This window comes from Heteronotia binoei, chromosome 1 (assembly GCF_032191835.1).
Source record: "Heteronotia binoei isolate CCM8104 ecotype False Entrance Well chromosome 1, APGP_CSIRO_Hbin_v1, whole genome shotgun sequence".
Lineage (NCBI taxonomy): Eukaryota > Metazoa > Chordata > Lepidosauria > Squamata > Gekkonidae > Heteronotia > Heteronotia binoei.
The window spans coordinates 262302205-262328765 of record NC_083223.1 but is presented as its reverse complement, the minus strand read 5'-3'; the positions used below and the strand labels follow the sequence as shown (position 1 = coordinate 262328765).

Here is a 26561-nt window from a genome sequence, read left to right as displayed (position 1 = left end):
CTGATCCAACATGGCTTCTCTTATGTTCTTACGACTTCCAAATCCTCACTCAGCTACATAAATCAGAAGTCTACTGGAACCTTAGCAACAAAGAGAAATTATTCCAGCGTCAGCTTTTTGAAGCCAGGGCTCACGCTTTTCAGGTGTGCTGGAATGTACCTCCATCAGGCCCTCTCTCTCTCTCGGCTTGGCTTCGCGAACGAAGATTTAAGAAGGGTGCAATAGCCCACGTTTGCTGCAGGCTCGCTGGTGGCTGACAAGACCAATGTGGGACAGGCAGGTCCGGCCACAGCGGCTGCAGGGAAAAGTCTGATTTGGGGTTGGTGCTGTAGCAGTGCGATTCTTCCTCAATCTCCTTTTGTCCTCAAGACCAGCTATGCGTGCGTTCTCAAAGGAAGAGACAGCCTGGTGGATGGTGTGCCTCCATGCTTTGCGATCTGAGGCTAGGTCAGACCACTGGTGATGGTTGATGTGACAGGTGCTAAGGGATTTCTTCAAGGAGTCCTTGTACCTCTCCTTTGGTGCCCCTCTATTTCGATGGCCGGTGGAGAGTTCGCCATACAGGGCAATCTTGGGAAGGCGGTGGTTTTCCATCCTAGAAATATGCCCTGCCCAGCGCAGCTGCGTCTTCAACAGCAGTGCCTCGATGCTGGTAACCTCCACCCTCTTGAGGACTTCAGTGTTGGTCACAAAGTCACTCCAGTGGATGTTGAGGATGGTGCGAAGGCAGCGCTGATGAAAGCGCTCAAGGAGTCGCAGGTGATGACGGTATAAAACCCACGATTCGGAGCCGTAGATGAGGGTTGTCATCACAACCGCTTTGTAAACATTGATCTTTGTGCCTTTTTTCAGATGCTTGTTGCTCCACACTCTTTTGTGCAGTCGGCCAAAGGCACGGTTTGCCTTTGCCAGCCTGTTGTCAATCTCCTTGTCGATCTTGGCATCTGAGGAGATGATGCACCCCAGGTAGCTGAACTGCTGGACGGTCCATCAGGCCACTGCATTTATATTGGGCTAACGCATTAATAAATAACAGAACTTACTCCAGCATAAGCCTTTGTGAGTCAGGGCTGGCTTCATCAGATACATTTTATTTACACATACATTTTATTTATATATTAGGCCAATACAAATGCACGTGTTTATGTATTAGTCCAACATAAATTCAACTTCATGCAACTACTGGAAGGAATGGAAGGAGCTCTGACTCACAAAAACCTATGGAGGAATAAATTCTGTTAGTCTTTTCAGACAAAAGGAAATACTGCTTTAAATGGAGAGTGATTAAAGTGTGGAATTTGCTGCCAGAGGATGTAGCGGTGGCCACAGGAATAAACAGCTTTAAAAGGGGATGAGATAAATTAATGGATGATAATTCTCTCAATGGTTACTAGCTATGGTAGCTGATGGGAACGCCCGCCTTCACAGGCACGAATCCTCTGAATCCCAGAGCCAGGAGGCAACATCAGGGGAAGGCCTCAGCCTCTCTGTCTTGTTGTTGGTTGTCCAGAGGAACTGATTGGTCACTGTGTGAGTCAAGATGATGCACTAGAAGGACTACTGGTCTAATCCACCAAGTTTCTTCTTATGTGCCACCCCCAGAAAAGCGGGGGGGGAGAAGCACAACCTGACATGAGAAAGGTAACAAAAAGTCTGATACAAAGAAAGACATGAAAACGCATGCAGTTCTAATGTACAAAATATCAAATATAATTATACATTCAAAAGTGCTAAAATATCATTTTTAAAACCACAGTCCTATGGTTCTGCATATGAGTATCAAACTCTAATATAAAGACAAATGTCCAATCATATACAGGTTAAAAAGTGCAAATTATATCCATATACAAGAACCAATACCAAATGTGTTTCTGCTAAAAGCCTTTCTCTGTGGTAAAGTTCAAACTAAGTACTCCATAAATTTTATATATATATATATATATATATATATATATATATATATATATATATATATATATATATATATATATATATATATATATATATATATCATCATACGCAGACTGGACCTTACACTGAGATGTTTATCTGTGGCACAAGTGGGGTTTTTTTTGTAGTAGGAACTCCTTTGCATATTAGGCCACACACCCCTGATGTAGCCAATCCTTCAAGAGCTTACAGAGCTCTTCGTACAGGGCCTACTGTAATCTCCAGGATTGGCTACATCAGGGGCGTGTGGCCTAATATGCAAAGGAGGTCCTGCTAGAATTCCTTACAGGGCTCTTTGTACAGGGCCTAATGTAAGCTCCAGGATTGGCTACATCAGGGGTGTGTGGCCTAATATGCAAAGGAGCGCCTGCTAGAATTCCTTACAGGGCTCTTCTCACAGGGCCTACTGTAAGCTCCAGGATTGGCTACATCAGGGGTGTGTGGCCTAATATGCAAAGGAGCGCCTGCTAGAATTCCTTACAGGGCTCTTTTCACAAGGGCCTACTGTAAGCTCCAGGATTGGCTACATCAGGGGTGTGTGGCCTAATATGCAAAGGAGCGCCTGCTACAAAAAAAAACAGCCCTGGTGATAATTATTCTTGAGATGCAACATGGAGAACTCATCAAAATGTACAATACTTCCTATGCCCCATGGATCTACTTAAGCCTAATCCGCAGTGCTCAAAGCTCTGATGAAGTGCTGGGGGTGGATATTTTCTACATATGCAGGACCCCAGGATTGTGGTTTTCAAATGATATTTCAGAGAGTGTGTGTATTAGCACTGTGCATGTAGCTGCGTTCTAGTTTCTTTTCTTTTGCCTCTTACGTGCCACCGGATTCCTGTTTTTGTTTCGCTCCCACAGACTACCCATCTGGAATTACTGCTTAGCCAAGAAGCTAACTGAGTGAACGATCTTTCTCAGCTTGACACGGCTGTTGTAAGGATAAAATGGGAGCTACATCTGCCACCCTGGGTTTTCTTGGAGAAGAAGAGATTGGATTTATACCCCGTCCTTCACCCAGGGACTCAGAACAGCTCACAAGCTCCTTCCCTTCCTCTCCCCACAAAAGACACCCTGTGAGTAGGTGGGGCTGAGAGAGCTCGGAAAGTACTGTTTGAGAGAACAGCTCTGAGAGAATTGTGGCTGACCCAGACCGATTCCCCACTAGGCTTGTTCCAGCGTCACTCTTTCCCCCCTGACACTTCCATCTGATTTGGCATAAGCTGCCCCGCGGCGGCGACTTGGCCCGCCTCTTTCCTGCGGCAAGCAAGATTCTCTGAAAACCGGTTTCTGCTCGCTGCGGGAAAGAGGCGGGCCTAGTTGCTGCCGTGGGGCAGCTTGCGCAAAATCGACCAGAAGCGGCGGGGGGGGGGGGGCGGGGGGGGAGCGACGCTGGAACGAGGCTAGTGGGGAATCGGTCCCAAGGTCTCCCAGCTAGTTGCATGTGGAGGAGTGGAGAATCAAACCCGGCTCTCCAGATTAGAGTCTGCCGCTTCTAACCACTGCACCAAAAGGGCGAGGTTAAAACATGTTCAGTTCTAGTACAATATATGGAGGGGCTGCAGCTCTGTGACCGTGTGCTGCCTTTTGCACGCAGAAGGCCCTGGGGTCGACCCTCAGCATCCCCAGTTCAAAGCATTCCTTGTACAAACAAAAAGCTTTCTATGCCTGAGATCCAGGTGAGCGAGCTGCTGGCAATCAGAGCAGGCACTGCTATCAGAGCTAGATGGACCAGTGGTCCGACTCCATAAAATGCCGGTTCCTACAGTCAGGCGGCCCACAGTCAAGGTTCCAAGCCCATCCATCCGACTCCTGGCTAGCCTCCAGCTTGTAAACCAAGGGTGTGGTTGAAAGCTCCTCGCCTGTTTCACCCGTGAAGAAAAGGAAATTTGCCCTCAAGACGTGGTAAGGGATCTTATCCATTTTAATGTTCAACCTCAAAAACACAACTCCAGCCCCTCAGCCACTGTTGGCGGAACGGCCAGTTCGGGTATACGCCTTGCAAACTAATCTGCGCAATTCACTCCGCTTCTGCCAGGCATGAGGAAGGAATCTGTCCCCACCCTCCACCAGTGGAAGAAGAAGAAGAACAGTTAGCTGCCATACCCATGAAGCTGCTGGTGTGACCTTGGGTCAGTCATAGTTCTCTCACTGCTGTTCTCTCCTACAAGTGGACCTTGAGCTTGTTTAGAGGTTCTAGCAGGGGAGTGCGGCTATTGTAGACCCTTGACCGAAGAATGGTATGCTCCTTCTATCTGGGATGGTCATCCTCTTCCACACAGCTTCAGGAGGGACGCACATGGAGCGGTGAGGGAGGTAGGGGGACGCCCGCCTAGCCAGCCAGATCAGCCGAATCAATGGGGTGACAGATGTCGCAGCCAGATCGCCCTCACATCCCAGCTGTTCTCTCAAGAGCAGTCCTCTCAGAGCTCTCTCTCTGCCCCACCCGCCTCACAGGGTGTCTGTCGTGGGGAAAGGAAGTGAGAGGAGATTGTAAACTGCTCTGAGACTCCAAGTGAACGGCAGGGTAGAAATCCAATCTCTTCTTCTTTTCTCAAGAGGTCTCAAAGTTGCTTTCCCTTCCCTTCCCTTCCTCTCCCTACAACAGTCTCCTTTGTGAGACAGGCAAAGCTGAAAGAGCTCGGAGAGAAACTGTGACTGGCCCAAGGTCACCCAGCAGGCTTCACTGGGAGGAGCAGCGGGGAATCAAACCCAGTTCTTCCGATTAGAGTCTGCTGCTCTTAACCACAACACCCTGGTGGAAACTGTTTGCAGCATCGCCTCTGGCTTCCGAGATTCCACCAAGCACCATCCGTGCAGTTCTGAAGCCGCCCTCTGTGGCTAGAACTTGCTTTTCCAAAACAGTTACCCAAATGCTGACGTTCTCAGGATCGTCCAGTTCGCACAGCTGATAAAACTGACGGCACGGCACGGTGGGATACACACAGTCTTGGTCTCAACCGCAACTACAGCAGAGCTCTGGGTTGTACAGGGTTAACAGACTGGGGGAGGGGACGAAATAAAGGACTTACGCCAAAACATCCAGAAATAGCTCTATTCGTAAAATACTCTGAGAAAGTATGAAAATAGAAATCTAGAGTATGGGTGGAGAGTCTACGGGGCCGAGCCCCTTCGCCGCTCAGTGCACCGAGGTTGTCAGTTTGTAGGTTTTCCGCTCCACCTGGGCACAGTACTTCTCGGGGAGGCCGACGGCCCTGCAAATAAGGAAAGAAGAAGGAGAGGCTGGTCACCAAAGGGCGAGCGCAGGTGCAGAAGTAACGGCTTTGTTTTTACAGCAGCAGTCCCCAGGCTGTGCAGGGGTGGGCATGTGTCTTGTGGCTGAAAACGCCTTGATTCTGCCAAGACTCCCTCCATGCAGAAATCTAGCACCTCAGGGAGAAGCATGAACTAGGATCTTCCTTCCAGGCACTGGATATCTTGCATGTGGGGAATTCTTTTTTTTTTTTGTACAAAGGCATGACAAGCTGCCCAAACCCTTGCCTGCTGCCTGGAAACGGTCGAGCTTGCGTGCAGGGCAACCTCTCCAGTGAAAACGAGGTCATAATCGCCGTGCACTGTCTCCTCCCCAACGACAGACACACGCACACACCCGTGTTGTAAAAACCCTTTGCCCTCTGCAAAAATGCCTGTTTTGGAGAGTGTCTGGGCCTAAGGTGAACAGAGATAGATATGTACCAATTTCGGACTAGACGTTTAATCCTGGCTTAGCCCTGTTCCCAAGCTGACATTCTACACCAAACAATGCAAGAGTCAAATCGCACCTTTTAAGTCCAACAAAGTTTTATTTTGAATGTAAGCTTTCGTGTGCTCTGGTCTTAAAGCTGCAACGCGACTCCTGCTTCGTTCAACTGCTTCAGACCAACACGGCTGCCCTCTTGGATCATTCTACACGGAGACCATAGAGTTGGTTTCTCTGATTCTGTGATTCTAATGTAGAATGTCAGTTTGGGGACAGAGCTGACCCAGGATTAAAGGTCTAGCGCAAAACTGGTCATGGTGAATCCCTCGTGGGCAATGCAATCTTTCCCCCTTCTGGAGTAAAGTCACCAGTTGTGGTGAGAAAGGTGGGAGCATCTGGAAGAACACCCCCTACCCAAGGGAAACCATCCCTCCGGGAGTTTGTCCAGGCATTTAAGAGCAGCAGAATTCCAATTGGGGGGAGGGGGGGAAGCAAAGGCACACGGTGGGCGGGGGGAGCGCACGGTGGGGGGGGGGGTTGGCCTCACCGGAGCTCGTCCAGCTTCTTCCTCTTGATCTCGTTGAGGCGCTCGCTGCGCCGGCGCCCCTCCTCCTTCAGCCGCTTGCCCTCCTCGAAGATGGAGATGCGCTCCTGCACCTGCTTCTGCTGGTGCTCGCGCACCTGGCGCCGGATCTCGTCGGCGTGGGTCAGCTGGAGAGCCACACGCCGCTCGTGCTCCTTCCGCTCCTTCTCGATCTGCTCCCGCTGGATCCTGCGAGGGAGGGAGACCTTTTGAGTCGGGAGGCGGCGCCTGGGGCCAGCTCCGACTCAGGACCCCCCACCCCACAGCTCACTTCCTGCTGGCATCCACAGGGGGAGGGATCAGATGGGCACCCCTCCGCTGAGCCTAGATGTAGCTCTAAGGTTTCGGAGGGATGTAGGCAGCATCGTGGTGACTGGCAGGGGCCAGCCAGCGGAAATATAGAAGAAGACTGCAGATTTATACCCCGCCCTTCTCTCTGAATCAGAGACTCAGAGTGGCTTACAATCTCCTTTATCTTTTTCCCCCCACAACAGACACCCTGTGAGGTGGGTGGGGCTGAGAGGGCTCTCACCACAGCTCCCCTTTCAAGGACAACCTCTGCCAGAGCTATGGCTGACCCAAGGCCATTCCAGCAGGTGCAAGTGGAGGAGTGGGGAATCAAACCCGGTTCTCCCAGATAAGAGTCTGCCCTTTCAAGGACAACCTCTGCCAGAGCTATGGCTGACCCAAGGCCATTCCAGCAGCTACAAGTGGAGGAGTGGGGAGAAACCCGGTTCTCCCAGATAAGAGTCCGCACACTTAACCCCTACACCAAACTGGCTCCAAGGTATTGGATTTATATCCTGCCCTCCACTCAGAATCTCAGAGAGTCAGAGTGGCTCACCATCTCCTTTATCTTCCTGTCCCACAACAGACACCCTGTGAGCCATGTTCCTTCTAAGCTGCAGAGCCTTGTGAGCAAAAATTCTACTTTATGAGCTACTGGCATCAAAGCTGTGAGTTACTGGCACAAAAGTTGTGAGCTCCTGCATCCTGCATCAATTAGTATGCGCTGGGGTCATCCTTCCTGAGCTAAGACAAAAATGTGTGAGCTGGGGGCTAAAAATCTGTGAGCGAGCTCATGCTAACTCAGCTTAGAGGGAACTCTGCCTATGAGGTAGGTGGGGCTGAGAGGACTCTCCCAGAAGCTACTCTTTCAAGGACAACCTCTCCCAGAGCTATGGCTGACCCAAGGCCATTCCAGCAGCTGCAAGTGGAGGAGTGGGGAATCAAACCCGGTTCTCCCAGATAAGAGTCTGCACTTAACCACTACACCAAACTGGCTGGGGGACTTTGGGCCAGTCACACACCCTCTCGGCTTAACCTATCTCAGAGGGTTGTTGAGGGGATAAAACGGAGGAGAGGAGAACAACGTAAGACCTATGTGCATTTTATAGAAGCCAATGTCTTTAGGGAAAGAGGGGTGAACTAGGTGACCCTTTGCACACTTCATGGCTCTCCACTGTCCTGTGAAGCCGACCACATTGTCACCTGGCTCCTCCTCCACAACGCTTGGGGCAATACGGAGATGGCTTCTCTTCACCTCATGTCATGCTCACAACAAAACTGTGAGGTGGGTTAGGCCAAGAGACACTGGCTCAAAAGAGGATTTGAACGTAGGTCTCTCAGAGCCTCTCCCACACTCTAGCTGCCATACCACACTGTTGACTAATTGGTATTCAATCTGCAGTTCCCATAACAGTTTTTTTGGGGAGGAGCAAGAGGCAAAGTCTCTGGCCTGCTGGTCAGCTGGAGCTTGCAGGTGGAGAAACGATGCTGGCTTTGGAAAAGGGGGGGTGGCACCGAGGCAAAACAATGGTGGGAAGACACATGTTGCAGAGGAAAGAATCCTTAATGATTGTATAATTTCTATGCCAGGGGTGGCCAAACTTGCTTGATATAAGAGCCATGCACAATAAATGTCAGATGTTTGCAAGCAGGAAAGAAGGCAGGCAGGCAGGGAGGGAGGGAGGCAAGAAGGAAGGAAGGAAGGAAGGAAGGAAGGAAGGAAGGAAGGAAGGAAGGAAGGAAGGAAGGAAGGAAGGAAGGAAGGAAGGAAGGAAGGAAGGAAGGAAGGGAAGGAAGGGAAGGAAGGAAGGAAGGAAGGAAGGAAGGAAGGAAGGAAGGAAGGAAGGAAGGAAGGAAGGAAGGAAGGAAGGAAGGAAGGAAGGAAGGAAGGAAGGAAGGAGTAAAGGAGGGAGGAAGGGAGGAAGGGAAGGAGGGAGAAAGGGAGGGAGGGAAGGAGGGAGAAAGGGAGGGAGGGAGGGGAGGAAGGAAGGAAGGGAGGCAGGAAGGGAGGAAGGGAGGGAGGGAGGGAGGAAAGGAGGAAGGAAAGGAAGGAGGGAGGGAGGCAGGAAGGGAGGGAGGAAAGAAGGAAGGAAGGGAGAAAGGCAGGAAGGGAGGAAGGAAGATGGGGGAGATAGAGTAGAAAGAAAGCAACTTTAACTTTAAATGCATTTTCCAAGCTGCCGGCTGGCTTGGCTTGGAGAAGTGATTTAAAGAGGCAAATGCCTTCTCCAAGCAGGCCAACAGGGCGTCGAAAGCCACACAATATGTGTGAAAGAGCCACATGTGGCTCCCGAGCTGCAGTCTGGCTACCCCTGCTGTATGCATTTCACCTGCAGCTTCATCAAGGGGGAATCTTCCAGATTCTTCTTGGATCCGCTCCTTAGGAATGTATGTGCAAGGGTCTGTTTGCACCACTTGCCTTCCCGCCGTAGCCTCTTACCTCACGATCCTCTCGAACTCGGCCCTGTCCCGCTGCACTTGGACGGCCAGGTCGTGCTCCTTCTTGGCCACCTGCTCCAGGCGGCTCTGCTTCAGCATGGCTTCCGTCTGGATCTTCTTCTGAGTGGCATCCTTCTCCTTCCGGCGCCACTCCCGCTCGGCCGCCTCCTGGTTCCGCTTGGCCCTCAGGGCGTCCTACAGAGGGAGGGGGCAAGACAAGGGCAGCGCGGGCCGGAGCGCCAGATCCTGCAGGAGCCGAGTGGGAAATCCCAGCTCGCTATCGAGGAAAAGGAATGGGCTCTAGTATTCTGACCGTCCGTTTTGCCTCTCGTTCTGAAAAGGAACCCCCTCTCCACTGCCAGCCCAGGCTGTTTTGAAGAGGTTGGGTTGGTTCTCGGGTCCTGAGTTTGAATCGCCTGCCTCCTTCCTCTAGTGAGAACGGCCGGATTTTATGAACTCAGCCACGAGGCGGAGGGTCTGGGTCCTACCTGCTCCGCTTGATGGTCCTGGGCCTTCTCCTGCAAAGCCCGCAGACGGGCTGTCTCCATCTCCTTCTCCCGGCGGATCCTCTCCTGCTCGGCCTCAAATTCAGCCTCCCGGGCCTGGGGGGGGGGGGGGGGGACCAATTAGTTGCCAGTTTTTTCCTGGCTAGGGGGAAGCGGCCCATCACAAGCAGAGATGGGAAGGGCGACGGGATCCCAAACTCTTGCCTGATGCTGCTAAGCATCGAGAAACATGCGTGGGAAGGGGCAACAGAGGACCAACGGCCTCTGCTTCCGCCAATCAGCACCTAGGCAAGGATCAGTGGGCCCCTCGGAGGCCTTCTGGGTACACAGAAGCCAGCTGGGCCAGACTGCATCCATTCAGCTCTTCTCTGGTGCAAGGAGCTTTCCCGAGAGCCTCTTTTCCCAGAGGGAGGCCCTGTGCTTAGCAGAGGCTACTTCCTCCAGCAGCGCAGCTTCCGCCCTATTCTTATTCTTACTATTTAACAACGAATCCCGGCCAGTGGCAGGCTCTGGACGATGTGCAACATAAAAACAAAATACTGACATCAATAGAATCAGTTACATTAAAAGGAAATCATAAACCTCGATGGCGTCTCATTTAAAGCGATATCGTTCCATTTCAATTTCCAGTCATTACATGGGGGAGGGATTCCCCCCCCTCCCCGAGCAGGGGGTGAGAAGGTGGCAGCACGGCAATTGTCGCTGTCCTCATGCAAAGGCTTGGTGGAACATCTCTGCCTTACAGGCCCTGCAGAACTTTAAAAGTTCCCGCAGGGCCCTGATGTCTTCTGGCAGAGCGTTCCACCAGGTCGGGGCCAGGACTGAAAAGGCCCTGGCCCTTGTTGAGGACAGCTGGACCTCTTTCAGGTCAGGGATCACCAGCAGATTTCGACCACTGGAGCGTATCGCCTTTCCGGGGACGTATTAGAGGAGGCAGTGCTGTAGATACGTCCATCCCAGACCGCTCGAGACCTTAAAGGTCGGAGCCGAAACCTTGCATCTGACTCAATCAGCAGCCAGTGCAGCTGGCACAGCACAGGTAGAATATGTATGCCGTTTGTGGCATTCTCAACGGCGCTCGTGCCACTGCATTCTGGACCCACTGGAGCTTCTGGGTCAGGCTCAGGGGCAGGCCAGCATAGAGCGAGTTACAGTAGTCTAATCTGGAGGTAAGAGACTCGATGGCCCACATCCCTACCCATGTGGCCTTGCAGTTGCTGCCCAGGAAACCCCTGGGACAATCCCCAGGGTGGGTGTGAAGCTTCCCTACAGTGCCTGACATCTCTCAGCTCTGCCACTTTGTTGTTCCCAGTGGCGGCACCCCTGCGGCTGCCTGAGGAGAGTAGGCCACCAACCATTTTCTGCCTCTGGTACTCCAGCACTCGCATGTCAGCCAGCCGCTCCTGCTCCAGTCGCTCCTCCTTGCGCTTCTGGTTCTCGTCGTTGATGTGTTTGATCTCAGCCTGGATCCTCAGCTGCTCCAGCCTCCTGCGGTCCATCTCCTGGGTGGGTGGGGGAGAGAGAGAGCACACAAGATGGCTCACAGGAATAGATCCATGGGGAAGAAGCTGAGATGACCTGTCAAGCACTTCCATCTGGGAGGTCATAAAGTGATCGCCGTTTTGGATCTGAACTCAGAATTTTCCAGATGGACATTTTTGCAACTCTGGATTACCCTTATTTATATATCTTAAACCTGAAGTCCTCATGACTGGTGGTAGAAGAAGATATTGGATTTATATCCCATCCCTATACTCTGAATCTCAGAGCGGTCACAATCTTCTTCACCTTCTCCCCCCACCCCCCAGCAGACACCCTGTGAGGTAGGTGGGCTAAGAAAGCTCTTACAGAAGCTGCCCTTTCAAGGACAACTCCTACAAGAGCTATGGCTAACCCAAGGCCATTCCAGCAGGTCCAAGTGGAGGAGTGGGGAATCAAATTTGGTTCTCCTAGATAAGAGTCAGCACACTTAACCACTACACCAAACTGGGGTTAGGAAGCAATTTTTCTCCAGGCCAGTTTGGCCAGATATCCTGGAGGTTTTTTGCCATCTTCTGGGCATGGAGCAGGTAAGGTGTCACTGGGAGTGTGAGGGGGAGGTAAGAACATAAGAGAAGCCATGTTGGATCAGGCCAACGGCCCATCCAGTCCAACACTCTGTGTCACACAGTGGACAAAATATGTGTGTGTGTGTGTGTGTATACATACATACATACATACATACATACATATATATATATATATACACACACACACTGTGGCTAATAGCCACTGATGGACCTCCGCTCCATATTTTTATCCAATCCCCTCTTGAAGCTGGCTACGCTTGTAGCCGCCACCACCTCCTGTGGCAGTGAATTCCACGTTAATCACCTTTTGAGAGAAGAAGGACTTCCTTTTATCCGTTTTAACCGGACTGCTCAGCAATTTCATTGAATGCCCACGAGTTCTTGAATTGTGAAAAAAGGGAGAAAAGTACTTCTTTCTCTGCTGTCTCCATCCCATGCATAATCTTGTAAACCTTTATCATCTCACCCCGAAGTTGACGTTTCTCCAAGCTAAAGAGCCCCAAGCGTTTTAACCTTTCTTCATAGGGAAAGTGTTTCAAACCTTTAATCATTCTAGTTGCCTTTTTCTGCACTTTTTCCAATGCTATAATATCTTTTGAGCTGCAGTGACCAGAATTGTACACTGTATTCCAAATGAGGCCGCACCATTGATTTATACAAGGGCATTATGATACTGACTGATATGTATTCAATTTCCTTCCTAATAATTCCCAGCATGGCGTTGGCCTTTTTTATCGCAATCTCACACTGTCTTGACATTTTCAGTGAATTATCTACCACGACCCCAAGATCTCTCTCTTGGTCAGTCTCTGCCAGTTCACACCCCATCAACTTGTATTTGTAGCTGGGATTCTTGGCCCCAATGTGCATTACTTTGCACTTGGCCACATTGAACCTCATCTGCCACGTTGACACCCACTCACCCAGCCTCAACAGATCCCTTTGGAGTGCCTTACAATCCTCTCTGGTTCTCACCACCCTGAACAATTTAGTGTCATCTGCAAACTTGGCCACTTCACTGCTTACTCCCAACTCCAAATCATTAATGAACAAGTTAAAGAGCATGGGACCCAGTACTGAGGCCTGCGGCACCCCACTGCTTACCGTTCTCCACTGCGAAGACTGCCCATTTATACTCACTCTCTGCTTCCTATTAATTAGCCAGTTTTCGATCCACTAGAGAACCTGTCCTTTTACTCCATGACTCTCAAGCTTACTAAGGAGCCTTTGATGAGGAACTTTATCAAGCTTTCTGGAAGTCAAGGTAAATAACATCTATTGAGTCTCCTTTGTCCACATGTTTGTTCACCCCCTCAAAGAACTGTAACAGGTTAGTGAGGAAAGATCTTCCCTTACAGAACCCATGCTGAGTCTTCCTCAATAACTTGTGTTCATCAATGTGCCTACTCATTCTGTCCTTGATAATGCTTTCTACCAACTTTCCCAGTATTGAAGTCAGACTGACTGGCCTGTAATTTCCCAGATCTCCTCTGGAACCCTTTTTAAAGATGGGGGTGACATTTGCTACCTTCCAGTTCTCAGGAACGGAGGCAGATTTCAATGAAAAATTACATATTTTTGTCAGGAGATCCAAAAGTTCACCTTTGTGTTCTTTCTGAACTCTTGGATGTATGCCATCCAGACCTGGTGACTTATTAGTTTTTAATTTGTCAATCAGTTGTAGGACCTCCTCTCTTGTCACCTCAATCTGACTCAGATCTTTCAACACTCCTTCCAAAATTAGTGGTTCTGGAGTGGGCAAACACTTCTCATCTTCCACAGTGAAGACGGAGGCAAAAAATGCATTCAGCTTCTCAGCCACTTCCTTATCCTCCTTCAGTAATCCTTTGACCCCTTGGTCATCCAAGGGCCCCACTGCCTCCCTGGCTGGTTTCCTGCTTCTAATATATTTGAAGAAATTTTTATTGTTGGTCTTTATGTTTTTTGCAATATGCTCCTTATAGTTCCTTTTTGCCTGCCTGATCACAGTCTTGCATTTGATTTGCCACAGGTTGTGTACCCTTTTATTAATCTCACTTGGACTAGCTTTCCACTGCTTAAAGAAGTCCTTCTAACCTTTGTATTTGTGAATTTTTTGCATTGTGCAGGGGGTTGGACAGTACCCCTTCCATATATGCTCAGGAGGTCGTTATGTTCCACCTCCCAACATCTGTTGGCCGTCCCTGGCCCAAGGGATGCCCTCCTTGCCTGAACTAGGGCCAGGGCTTTTTCAGTTCTGGCCTCGATCTGGTGGAATCAGCTCCCTACAGAGATCTGGGCCCTACCTGGCTTATTAGCCTTCTGTAGGGCCTGTAAAACAGAGCTGTTCTGCCAGGCTTTTAGTTGAGGCTGCGGGCGTCTATTCTTGATCGGATTGGCCTCCCCTGCCGGCACTGTCCCCTGTGCTATAAAACTGAATAACATCTGCCATCTCTATGAGATATCATGATGTGAGACAGCCAGGCTGGCCAATATATGATGATATGGTAAAGTTTTCTGAATGCTGTTGAGTTGTCTGTTTATGAAATGTTTTTATTGTATTTTATTGTTTTATCCTATGTTGTACTCTGCCCTGAGCCCTACGGAGAACGGGCGGAATGAAATATACTAAAATAAATAAATAAATAATAAATAAATGATCCTGGAGGTCCCTTCTATGATTCTATTCCACAGCTTACAGTGACCCTGTAGGGTTTTCAAGGCAAGAGATAAACGGAGGTGGTTTGCTCTTGCTCGCCTCTGTGTAGTAAACCTGGACTTCCTTGGTGGTCTCTCATCTCAGTACTACCCCGTGCTGACCCTGCTGAGCTTCTGAGAACCACACTGCCTTTGGACCACATGAGGCCCACTGACATCTTTTCTGGCACCCACCAAGTGTTTTAAGGAAGTGGGTGGGACCAGGCAGATCTTTCACTTCTGATCCACTACTGGAGATCTCTTTGGTTGTGCGGATGCTTTAAAACGTCGCTTTGGCAGCCGCTGCCACCACAGCACAAAGATCTACACTGTGCGACTGAAGTTAAGCGATGGCAATCCTTTTGTGGCCGGCTTTGCCTCCTGCAGCAGCCATTTTGTTGCAGTCATGTCAGGATTCCAAACATGTCCGCAGGCTCAAAAAGGCTGGAAACTGTTGGGGTAGCCTGAGGTTGGGGGTCCTTGTGACGAGCTGACATCAAGAGTTGAGGCATTCTAACCGGGTTCCTCGTTTTAAAATAACTCCGGCACTTGTTCCCTTTCAGGGCTGCCACCTGAGTCCTCCAGCTTCGGCACCCTTCTGCCTCCCCACCTCCACTCCCCGCAGTGCCCCTTACCCTCTCGTCTTCAAACTGCAGGCGCTCCAGATAGTCGAGCATCTCCTGGGCCTCCTGGTCCCTCTGCTCTGCCTTCATGGCACGGAGCTCCTCGTTCTTCTCGATCTGCTCAATGATATGCCGCCTTCCCCTGGGAATCGGGTGGTGGGAAGGGTCTTACTAGGGCCAAGGGGGACCACGGCCCACACTGCCCCAATTCTCCCCCCCTCCCAGCCAACTTTGGCGCAACTGGCTCTCCTCCACGGAGAGTCGTTGAAACCGACGCAGAATGCAGCCCCTGCCTTGCAAAGAGAACCCTGTGGATGCAGAATCCGACCCAGTCACCATGACGATTCTGAGAACTGGGCCTTTCCAACCCCGGGGAAGATTATTCTTGGGGTTACTGGGAAAGGGACAACATTTCCCTGTCTGCCTCTTTCATTAGCAGAGCTGGACAGGAAAGGAGAAGATATATGGCCATTTTCCCACCTGTGTAGGAAGGAAGGAAGGAAGGAAGGAAGGAAGGAAGGAAGGAAGGAAGGAAGGAAGGAAGGAAGGAAGGAAGGAAGGAAGGAAGGAAGGAAGGAAGGAAGGAAGGAAGGAAGGAAGGAAGGAAGGAAGGAAGGAAGGAAGGAAGGAAGGAAGGAAGGAAGGAAGGAAGGAAGGAAGGAAGGAGATATTGCATTTATACCCCGCCCTTCACTCTGAGTCTCAGAGTGGTCACAATCTCCTTTATCTTCCTCCCCCACAACAGATACCCTGTGAGGTGGGTGGGGCTGAGAGAGCTCTCATAGAAGCTGTCCTTTCAAGGACAACTCCTGCGAGAGCTATGGCTGACCCAAGGCCATGCCAGCAGGTGCAAGTGGAGGAGTGGGGAATCAAACCCGGTTCTCCCAGATAAGAGTCCGCACACTTAACCACTACACCAAACTATGATGGGATCCTATCACTTTGGTCTTATTGGGACAGGGGAGGGTAGGAAGCATACACGCAGCTTGAAAACCAGTAGACAAGAGCATCAGACTTTCAACGTATTGCCGGAAGTTGGCAGTCAAAGATCAGGCAGCCTCATCTGAAGCAATATACGGCATTCAGGGTGTTCTCAGAGACCACATGGTGAACTTAGACCAAAGCCGCACAGGTGGGAACAGTCTTCCTGTATCGGACTGAGGAAGGAGAGAGGCTACGGCTCAGTGGTATCTGCTTGGTATACAGAAGTTCAAGCCTGGGCATCGCCAGTTGAAAAGGTCAGGTAGAATGTAATGTGAAAGACTTCCACCCAGAGACCTTGGTCAGCGGCTGCCAATCTGAGTAGGCGATCGTGATCTCGATGGACTGAGGGTCTGACTCAGTGAAAGGGCAGCTTCATGCGTGAACTGTCTCCTCCAGTACTAGTTATCAGACAGCTGGGTGCAGCGGCCACTGGAAACCTTACAAGGAAACTTCCCTCCCCTGTTATCTGCCTCCAGCTTCTAGCATTCAGAAGCAGACTGCACCCAAACATGGAGGATCCATTTAGCACACAGGTCAAATTTAGCCACCCGTGATCATATGTATCTTCCCTCAAGAATTTGTCTGACTTTTTTTGTAAGAAGACATGCACCAAAGGAGAAAGGTGGACCATTTTTGAGATACCGGAAAGTGGTGTGAGAGAGATGTTGCTTCACCATGATGAATGCAAAGTTGAGGGCGGGGGGGGGCGGGGGGCGGTCTGGTTGTACCGTTGCCTCTGGTCAAAAAGGCTTTGCAGGTTTTTGAAAGAATGTTTAAAATCTGCAATGCCTGTTTGGCCAGAGATAAAGACAGAATATAGCAAACACACATCCCAAGTAGTGACCCTTCTCTCAACCTTCCTTTGACTCTCGGGGTCAGGCTGGGTGGGGAGGCTATTGCTTGTCTCTGTTTTATTGTAGCATCCTGTGACTACAAAGAAGAAGAAGACTGTAGATTTATAGCCCACCCTTCTCTCTGAATCAGAGTCTCAGAGCGACTTACAATCTCCTATATCTTCTCCCCCCATAACAGACACCCTATGAGGTAGGTGGGGTTGAGAGAGCTGCTCATTCAAGGACAACTCTGCGAGAGCTATGGCTGACCCAAGGCTATTCCACCAGCTACAAGTGGAGGAGTGGGGAATCAAACCTGGTTCTCCCAGATAAAAGTCTGCACACTTAACTACTACACCAAACTGTCTTTCAAAGATCAAAGATCAGCCCAAGGCCTCCTCCCTGTGGAGTGCTGGGGTCTTGGCTGACCTGAATAGCTCCTCCTTCCTTTTATGCTCCAGCTCCTCTTGCATCTTGTTGGCCTTCTGCCTCTCCGCCTCCATCATCCGGGCCAGGCGCATCTCCTCCTCGTTCATCTCCTTCTCGATCTGCTTCTTCTCCAGGATCTGAGCATCGCGGATGGCATGGCATTTGGCTTCCAGGATGACCTGTGAAGAGGGGAGTGGAGCTGAGTGCTGAGACAGCGCAGCTTCCGTAGGATAGCCCAGACCTCCTCTCATGTGCTCACAGGCTCTGCCCAGGGAATGACCGAAGCGGACCACTCGGAGCACTAGCATGGATCTGCCTCCCAGAGGAGGAAGATTTTGCAACCTCCTGTCCTTATTCAGAAGCAACGGCTTAAATTAAGGTGGAAACGTTCAGTAATCTAACAGATCAGATTGACTGCAAACCTACCAAATGGCTGCAACGTGTACTTACGTGCAGTCAAGCTGCAACTGACTTGTGGTCAGTGTTCCCTCTCAGCTGAGTTAGCGTGAGCTAGCTCACGGATTTCTAGCCTCCAGGTCACACATTTTTGTCTTAGCTCATGACGGATGACCCCAGAGCACAATAATTGATGCAGTAGCTCACAACTTTAATGCCAATCGCTCACAAAATAGAATTTTTGCTCACAAGACTCTGCAGCTTAGAGGGAACATTGCTTGTGGTGACCCCAGCCAGGGGCTTTCAAGGCAAGTGAGAGGCAGAGGTGGTTTGCCATGGCCTTCCTCTGCAGAGGCTTCCTTGGTGGTCTCTCATCCAACTACTGACCCTGCTTAGCTTCCAACACAGAATGACCCCAGTCAGGGGCAATGAGCCCGCCCACCTTTGTTATATAGTATTGTGTTGTTTTGTTTTTAATTGCATTTTATTGGTTTTATTGTATCTGACTGATTTTGCTTGGAAGTAATCCACCCTGAGCCCACTTGGGAAAGGGCGGGATACAAATTTACCAAAATAAATAAATAAAATACATCAATAAAGTGAGAAGCAGAGGTAGTTTGTCATGGCCTTCCCCTGCAGAGCCTTCCTTGGTGGCCCCCCCACCCAAGTACCGACCCTGCTTAGTTTCCAAAGCAGAACGCCAGCCAGGGGCTTTCAAGGCAAGGGAGAAGCAGAGGTGGTTTGCTATAGCCTTCCCCTGCAGAGCCTTCCTTGGTGGCCCCCCCACCCAAGTACCGACCCTGCTCAGTTTCCAAAGTAGAACAACCCCAGTCAGGAATTATCAAGACAAGTGCGAAGCAGAAGTGGTTTGCTATGGCCTTCCTTGGTGGTCTCTCATCCAAGTACTGACCCTGCTTAGCTTCCAACATAGAACGACCCCAGTCAGGGGCAATCAAGGCAAGTGAGAAGCAAAGACGGTTTGCTATGGCCTTCCCCTGCAGACCCTTCCTTGGTGGTCTCCCATCCAAGTGCCGACCCTGCTTAGCTTCCAAACTATAATGACCCAGCCAGGGGCTTTCAGGGCAAGGGAGAAGCAGAGGTGGCTAGCCATTAGCTTCCCCTGCAGAGTCTTCCTTGGTGGTCCCCCGTCTTGACCCTGCTTAGCCGCTAAGATCTGAGAAGATCAGGCTGTATCGTACCGTTCCACACCCAAACGACTGCAACCCTATCCTCTTAATTCTAATGTATTTATAAACGCCACAAACTGCTGCCACATTTTAGAAAAGGCGTTTTCTCTTCATTGTCACCCACGAACTCATTGAAATTCTTACACGGCAGTCCTATGAGGTAGGAGTACAGCACTACTACAAAGCTGGGGGGGGGGGGGGGAAGCTGGGAGAGAGAAAGGTGTGCTTAAGGCCACCTGCTTAGTTTGTGACAAAGAAGAAGAAGATGGTGATGATATTGGATTTATATCCCAGCCTTCACTCTGACTCACAACGAACACCCGGTGAGGTAGGTGAGACTGAGAGAGCTCTCCCAGAAGCTGCCCTTTCAAGGACAGCTCTGCAAGAGCTAAGGCTGACCCAAGGCCATTCCAGCGGCTGCAAGTGGAGAAGTGGGGAATCAAACCCGGTTGTCCCAGATAGGAGTCTGTGCACTTATCCACTACACCAAACTGGTCATACACCAAAGAACTGAGGACTCCTCAATTCAATGTCTCACTAGGCTATACCAGCTCAGAAGGGGACAGCGAGATTCGAGTCCTGTAGACTCTCAGAGACCAACAAGGTTTTCGTGGACTAAGCTTTTGAGGGTCGTGGCTCAGGAGCTGGGACTCTCAAGAGTTCATACCCCGAAAATCTTGTTGGTCTCCAAGATTCTACAGGACTCGAATCTCGCTGTTCTACTGCAGAACAACCCAACAGTCCTCTGCAGGAGAACTTCATGTCCAAAACACACTCAGTTTGTTCCAGTGAAAGTAACTTCCTTGTACCTGCCTGGAGCCAGAGATCCCTGAGCCACTGATGGAAGAGCCAGGAGGAGCAATTTCGCCCCCTTCCCCCTCTCACAGTGCAGACACGAGGCTATTGGTCCACACAGGTCCCACTTCCCTTGGGAGTGTTGGGAGGAGGGGAAGGATCTGAAGTGATTAAGTGCCTTCCAACCAGAAGGATCCGTCACGCTTCTCTTCTGGTTTTCAGGGCTTTGATTTAAGATTTGCCACCACAAAGCTGTAGCAATGGTTACTGATTTGCCAGCGCATTTAGAGAAACAGAGAGAGCAAGATTGGCCTAACCACCATTTCTTAGTGGTGATGGTAAAATGGAACCTCTGCATCCATGTGTAGGATACCTGATGCTGGGAGGTAAACAGAGAAGAACTGGATTTATACCCTGCCCTTCACTACCCGAAGAGGTCTCAGAGCGGCTTACAATCATCTATCCCTTCCCCTCCTCACAACAGACACCCTGAGAGGTAGGTGGGGCTGAGAGAGCTCTGAGAGGACTGCCCTTGAACAGAATAGCTCTGAGAGAACTTGTGGCTGACCCAAGGTCACACCGGCACTTGCATGTGGAGGAGGAGTGAGGAATCATACGGAGTGGATAAGCATATAGAGCAGAGGTCCATCAGTGGCTCTTAGCCACAGCGTATTGTTGGCACTCTCTGTCTGGGGCAGTGATGCTCTGTATTCTTGGTGCTTGGGGGGGGCAACAGTGTGAGGGCTTCTAGCGTCCTGGTCTCACTGATGGACTTCCTGATGGCGCCTGGGTTTTTTGGCCACTGCGTGACACAGAGTGTTGGACTGGATGGGCCACTGGCCTGATCCAAAATGGCTTCTCTTATGTTCTTATTCAAATCCAGTCCTCCCAGGTAAGAGTCTGCTCACCTAAGCACTGCACCAAACTGGTTCTCTGGCAGGAGGGCTGTTGTTGATGCCCTGCTTGGGGGCTCCCTGGAGTTACCTGCTTGGCCACCCTGGGAAACAGGATGCCGGTTTGGAGGGACCTTTGGCCGGATCCTGCAGGGCTCTTCTGAACTGCAGCTTTCCTCGCTTCCGAGTGCCCATTGCACAGCACAAGACGCGCCTCGGTGGCGGCACGACCCTGAATCGGCAGAGGGGGAAATGCCACCCCTGTTCCCCTCTCCCTTCTGCCCTCACCTCATTGAGCTTCTTGATCTCATCCTCCTGCTCCATGCGCAGGTTGCTGGCCCGCTCCAAGAGGTACTGCGCCCGCTCCTTGGCCTCCTCCTCCAAGTCGTTCAGCTTCTCGTTCTTCCTCCGCAAGATCTCCTTCTGCATCATGGACTTCTTCCGCTCGTTCACCGCAACCTGGGGAGGGAAGGATTGGGGCAGGCGCGGCCACTTAGCTAGGATTGGGTGCGCACGCCTGGAGCCGCCATGGGGGAAAGAGAAGCCGCAGTCTTGGAAGGCTTTGTCCGACCACGACGCGCAGGCTTCTGAACAGCTACTCGCTTGATTGCCAGGAGCGGGGCTTTTTTTTGTAGCAGGGGCTGCTTTGCATATTAGGCCACGCCCACCTGATGTAGCCAATCCTCCTGGAGCTTACAGTAGGCCCTGGACTAAGAGCCCTGTAAGCTCTTAGTCCAATTTACGCAGCCGCTGTTTCAAGTCTTTGCAATGCTGCTGCAGTGTATTTCGTAGGGGTCAGAAGAAGACTTTGGCTTTCTCTTTTGGTTTTGATGTGCCCGCTGCCCTTGCCTTTTGGGGTTTGCTCTTGCTAGAGTCAGGATACTCTGTTATTTTAACCAGGGCTTTTTTGGTAGCAGGAACGCCTTTGCATATTAGGCCATGCCTTCCTGATGTAGCCAGTCCTCCTGGAGCTTACAGTAGGCCCTGTCCAAAGAGCCCTGTAAGCTCTCAGAGGATTGGCTACATCAGGGGGCGTGGCCTAATACGCAAAGGAGCTCCTGCTACACAAAGGGCCCTGGCCAGGAGTGAATTATAAATAGGCTCCAGGTGACCAGACAGAGATTGGTGGATCCTTTTCACTTTTAGGCCCTCAACTGTCCCTTGCTTCCCACTGCCAGGGGAAGCACTTTCCACTATTTCTGATTCAGAGACAAAAAGAACCCACATCAGGCACAAACTCTTCCCTCCTCTTTCAGGCTCAAGCTGTTATATTTCCCCAGCCAGAGTTATTAAGGAGGGCCTGCTAAGCGGTGCTCACCCATTCTCTTACCAAGAGAGCAGGTAGTGCTGTAGAAGATGATATTGGATTTATACCCAGCAGGGCAGCTTACAATCTCCTTTACCTTCCTCCCCCACAGCAGACACCCTGCGGGGTAGGTGGGGCTGAAAGAGCCCTGACAGAAACAACTCTGCGAGAACTTGTGGCTGACCCAAAGTCACATCAGCAAGTGCATGTGGAGGAACGGGGAATCAAACCCGGTTCTCCCAGATAATAGTCTGTGCACTTAACCACTACACCAAACTGTAAACACTGCTCAGCACTTTGACGTGGGTTGTCTCTGGCCGGGACTGGCACAAGTGGGCAAGGAGGCCGATGTGCTCGCAGGCCCTAACTCAGAGTCAGAAACGCAAACAAATATTTAGAATCGTTACGTACTATGATGGCTTCTCGCTCTGCCTTGATGGCTGCTTCCCTCGCTTCTCGCTCCTCTTTGGTGAAGACACGGGATGCATCTTTGATGCGCGCAAAGTCTTCGGGGCTTATGATTAGCGATTCCCCTGAAGGGTCGGTTTTGGGCACACTGGGAGATAGAGTAGGGTGGAAAGATTACTGCGAAGGCGTCTACTGTCCCTTCACCTGCTACAGCAATCACTGGTCAAACTATACATACGGCTGGGGATAAGCTGGAGGGGTCTGCAGAAGTGTGGCATGGGGTAACTGGTCAAGGATCTCAGTTTTCATGGAATTTTAAGTTTCTAGCCCTTATGGTTGCAAAGGTACACTTGCAGGCAATGCCTGAAGAAATAACAGAAATAACCAGAGGGGACATGCCTAGGGGAGGGGCTTCAGAGCTCCACATAGCTCCTTAGGGGAGGGGCTTCAGAGCTCCACATTGCTCCTTGGGGGAGGGGCTTCAGAGCACCACATTGTTCCTTAGGGGCTGGGCTTCAGAGCTCCACATAGCTCCTTAGGGGAGGGGCTTCAGAGCTCCACATTGCTCCTTGGGGGAGGGGCTTCAGAGCTCCACACTGTTCCTTAGGGGCTGGGCTTCAGAGCTCCACATAGCTCCTTAGGGGAGGGGCTTTAGAGCTCAACATCACTCCTTAGGGGAGGGGCTTCAGAGCTCCACATCACTTCTTAGGGGAGGGGCTTCAGAGCTCAACATCGCTCCTTAGGGGAGGGGCTTCAGAGCTCCGCATCGCTCCTTAGGGGAGGGGCTTTAGAGCTCAACATCACTCCTTAGGGGAGGGGCTTCAAAGCTCCACATCACTTCTTAGGGGAGGGGCTTCAGAGCTCAACATCGCTCCTTAGGGGCTGGGCTTCAGAGCTCCACATAGCTTCTTAGGGGAGGGGCTTTAGAGCTCAACATCACTCCTTAGGGGAGGGGCTTCAGAGCTCCACATCACTTCTTAGGGGAGGGGCTTCAGAGCTCAACATCGCTCCTTAGGGGAGGGGCTTCAGAGCTCCGCATCGCTCCTTAGGGGAGCGGCTTCAGAGCACCACATAGCTCCTTAGGGGAGAGGCTTTAGAGCTCCACATTGCTCCTTAGGGGAGGGGCTTCAGAGCTCCACATTGTTCCTTGGTGCGGGGCTTCAGAGCTCCACATCGTTCCTTAGGGGAGGGGCTTTAGAGCTCCACATCGTTCCTTAGAGGCATGGGGCTTTAGCATCTCATATCACACCCTGCCCTTCTTGGTGCTTATGAACTAGATTAAATGATGCGCGTAAATGAGAAAACCCATTTCAATGATTTGTTGAGCATTCCATCTTGTTGACTGTATTGACTTGTTCTGCGTAATCCACCTTGAGCCCCAGTGAGAAAGGCAGACTATAAACAATGTAAATAAATAAACAAAAAACCCCAGAAATTACAAGAATTGCTTGATGCAGCTCAAGATTCAGCTTTCTCTGGAGAGAAACGGGATTGTCTTTTTTAAAGAAAAAAGCAGACAATATATATGGCCTGGCATACTTAAAGGTAAACGAGACAATACTGTATTGTTTTTTTTTAAAATAATGTTATACCAATGACAAGGAAAAGTGAAAACGGGCCCCTTGGGAAGCAAAAGAGCCCCTGCCTAGCACGATGTTTCCATGGGCTAAGATTGAAAAGTCAAATGACGCCCCCTGGTGGTGGTAAAAATACAATCAGCTATATGAAAGGTGGGACAGTTTGGGTCCCCCGGCACCTTTAAGGTCAACCAAAGTTTTATTTAAATTAGGGCTTTTTTTGAGCAGGAATGCACAGGAACACAGTTCCGTCTGGCTTGGCCCCACCGAGGAGGCTAGTGGGGAATCGCACTTCTGAGCGGGAAGCCACAGAGGCGGAGGGGAAATGATGGAACGACGGAGCAGCAGGGCAGCGGAAGGAGGAATGCCTTACACGAGGTCCCGGATCAGGTCCCTGGTGATGATGCGGATTGTCTCGGGCTTCTGCCCCCAGCCGAGGGACTTCCCTGCCTTGTGGATGTCTTGGAGGACCACAATGGGGCTGCCGATGCGGGGCAGGTGGAGCTTCTGCAGGGAACGACAAAAACGCTCAGGACAGCTGAAAAGGACACGCTGCTTCCCTTGGGGTTTCTTCGGCTACGTACATCGCCCACCCCTCCTGAGCACCCTAGAAACACTTCCTCCACCATGGCTCTTCCCCGCCGTGGCTCAGTGGCAGAGCATCTGCTTGACAGACAGAAGGTCCCAGGTTCAATCCCCGGCATCTCCGGTTAAAAGGACCAGGCTGCAGGTGATGTGACAGGCCTCTGCCTGAGACTCCGGAGAGCTGCTGTCAGTATGAGTGGACAATACTGACCTTGATGGATCAGGGGTCTGATTCAGTGTAAGGCAGCTTCATGTACATTCCTTTGACTCATACGACCCACCTCAGATTCCCTGCTCTGAATGCTATTGCTGCATGAGGTCAAGAGGACCATTACATAAGCAAGGTCTTTTCTTGCTGTGGCCCTGGAGCTGCGAAATGGTTTGCCCAGGGCTTCTTTTTGTAGCAGAAACTCCTTTGCGTATTAGGCCACACACCCCTGCTGCAGCCAATCCTCCTGGAGCTTACAGTAGGCCCTGGACTAAGAGCCCTGTAAGCTCCTGAAGGACTGGCTACATCAGGGGGTGTGGCCTAAAATGCAAAGGAGTTCCTGCTACCAAAAAAAGCCCTGGGTTTGCCAGAACATGCTCCCAATAGCCTTTAAGAAGGAGGGCATTTGAAAGCAGCAGTCAGATAAAACCATACTATTAAGCAATGCTGTGCTGGGAAGCTCTTAGGGATCAAAACGTGTGTCTCCTTCCAACATTTATTTCATTCAGAACCAGGCCTCAGATTCAGCAGGAGCTCACAGGAGCACAGCTCCTGAACCTTTCTGAGGGTTCCCCCTCTTCCTCCTCACCTACCTTGTCCGTTGAATAGTAGGTGCAGCTGCATAACAATCCCTGGATTAGTAGAGTGGAAGCCAGCCAGCCACCAGAGGCTTTGCCACACCCCCAAGCAGCCCTCATAAGCCCTGGAGAAGCCCACACCACCCTTTCTCCACTTCTTATGTGATTTTGGGCAGTGGGTGGCTTGCTGAGCTTTTGACTAGGGGGGGCGGCCCAGGAGAGCCCCAGGCGAGCGAGGCCTGCTTGTTCTGGCTGGCTCTCTAGCCAGCCCAAGCAGGCCTCGCTTGCCCAGGGCTCTCCTTTCTTGCATCAGGTTGCTTTTGGCTGGGGGGGGAGCATATGCTAATGAGTTATGCTAATGAGCTCCACCACCTATTTTTCTATAAAACAACCCATGTTTAGAACACATTTCTTTGCTGCTTTCCTCCCCAAGTAGGGTCTCCAAGGCAGTGAACGTTGAACATTAAAACAGTTTTGACCCTTAAAATAAAGTATTATAAACAATGCAACAGAAACCTATAAACGCACAACCGCAGAAACCAAGAAGAAGGCCGGTAACAGATATCATGTTGTTTTGCTGCTGCTTTGATTGCTTAAGTATGTTATCTCAATGAGCTTTTTATTGCCAAGTTTCCACCGGAGTACTTCCAAAACAGGCCACCAATTAAAATCCAACCCCAATGGACAACAAAGCAGCTGTCCTCCCCAAACATCTGATTGTTAACAGCCTCATTCAGGTCTTGCAAGCTGAGGGCTGAGGCTTCCTTGATTGAGTCCATCCACCTCAGGTTGGGTCTTCCTTCTTTCTTGCCGCCTTCGGCTTTTCTAGCATAAGTGTTTTTTCTGGCAAGTCTTGTATTCTCGTAATGTAATGTTGGGAGGGACAGTGGCTCAGTGGTAGAGCATCTGCTTGGTAAGCAGAAGGTCCCAGGTTCAATCCCCGGCATCTCCAACTAAAAAGGGTCCAGGAAAATAGGCGTGAAAAACCTCAGCTTGAGACCTTGGAGAGCCTCTGCCGGTCTGAGTAGACAATACTGACTTTGATGGAATAGGGTCTGATTCAGAAGAAGAAGAAAAAGAAGAAGATATTGGATTTATATCCCGCCCTCCACTCCAAAGAGTCTCAGAGCGGCTCACAATCTCCTTTACCTTCCTCCCCCACAACAGACACCCTGTGAGGTGGGTGGGGCTGTAGAGGGCTCTCACAGCAGCTGCCCTTTCAAGGACAACGTCTGCCAGAGCTATGGCGGACCCAAGGCCATGCTAGCAGGTGCAAGTGGAGGAGTGGGGAATAAACAGGTTGCTTACCTGTAACTGATGATCTTCGAGTGGTCATCTGTGCAGTCACACACATGGGTCTTGCCGCAGGCAATGAATCCATTCCTCGGAGTTCCAATAGCTCGCCTATAGCGCTTTTGGTGCGCTCCCCTCCCGCTCTGGGGAGCAGGCAGCGACCGCGCATGCCTGGAGCGGGGGGGGAGCGCCCATTCCACTCAGTTTCTTCCAGCCGCCGCTGACACAGACACTGTACAAAGTTAGATAACA

At 50.8% G+C, this 26561-nt stretch overlaps 1 protein-coding gene across 1 annotated transcript in view; it reads right to left on the bottom strand.

Moving 5' to 3' along the window:
• Positions 1 to 4994: 4994 nt before the first annotated feature.
• CFAP45 (cilia and flagella associated protein 45) overlaps positions 4995 to 26561 on the bottom strand; it is a 34199-nt gene continuing 12632 nt past the window's right edge. Inside the window, exons 3-12 of the mRNA XM_060254990.1 lie at positions 24019 to 24152; positions 22072 to 22216; positions 20643 to 20813; positions 17084 to 17262; positions 14850 to 14979; positions 10825 to 10971; positions 9452 to 9565; positions 8965 to 9158; positions 6201 to 6425; positions 4995 to 5168 (exon numbers count right to left, since the gene is read on the bottom strand). Of these exons, the coding sequence (XP_060110973.1) occupies positions 5093 to 5168; positions 6201 to 6425; positions 8965 to 9158; positions 9452 to 9565; positions 10825 to 10971; positions 14850 to 14979; positions 17084 to 17262; positions 20643 to 20813; positions 22072 to 22216; positions 24019 to 24152 (1515 nt within the window). The 3' untranslated portion in view covers positions 4995 to 5092. The remainder of the gene's footprint in view (positions 5169 to 6200; positions 6426 to 8964; positions 9159 to 9451; positions 9566 to 10824; positions 10972 to 14849; positions 14980 to 17083; positions 17263 to 20642; positions 20814 to 22071; positions 22217 to 24018; positions 24153 to 26561) is intronic.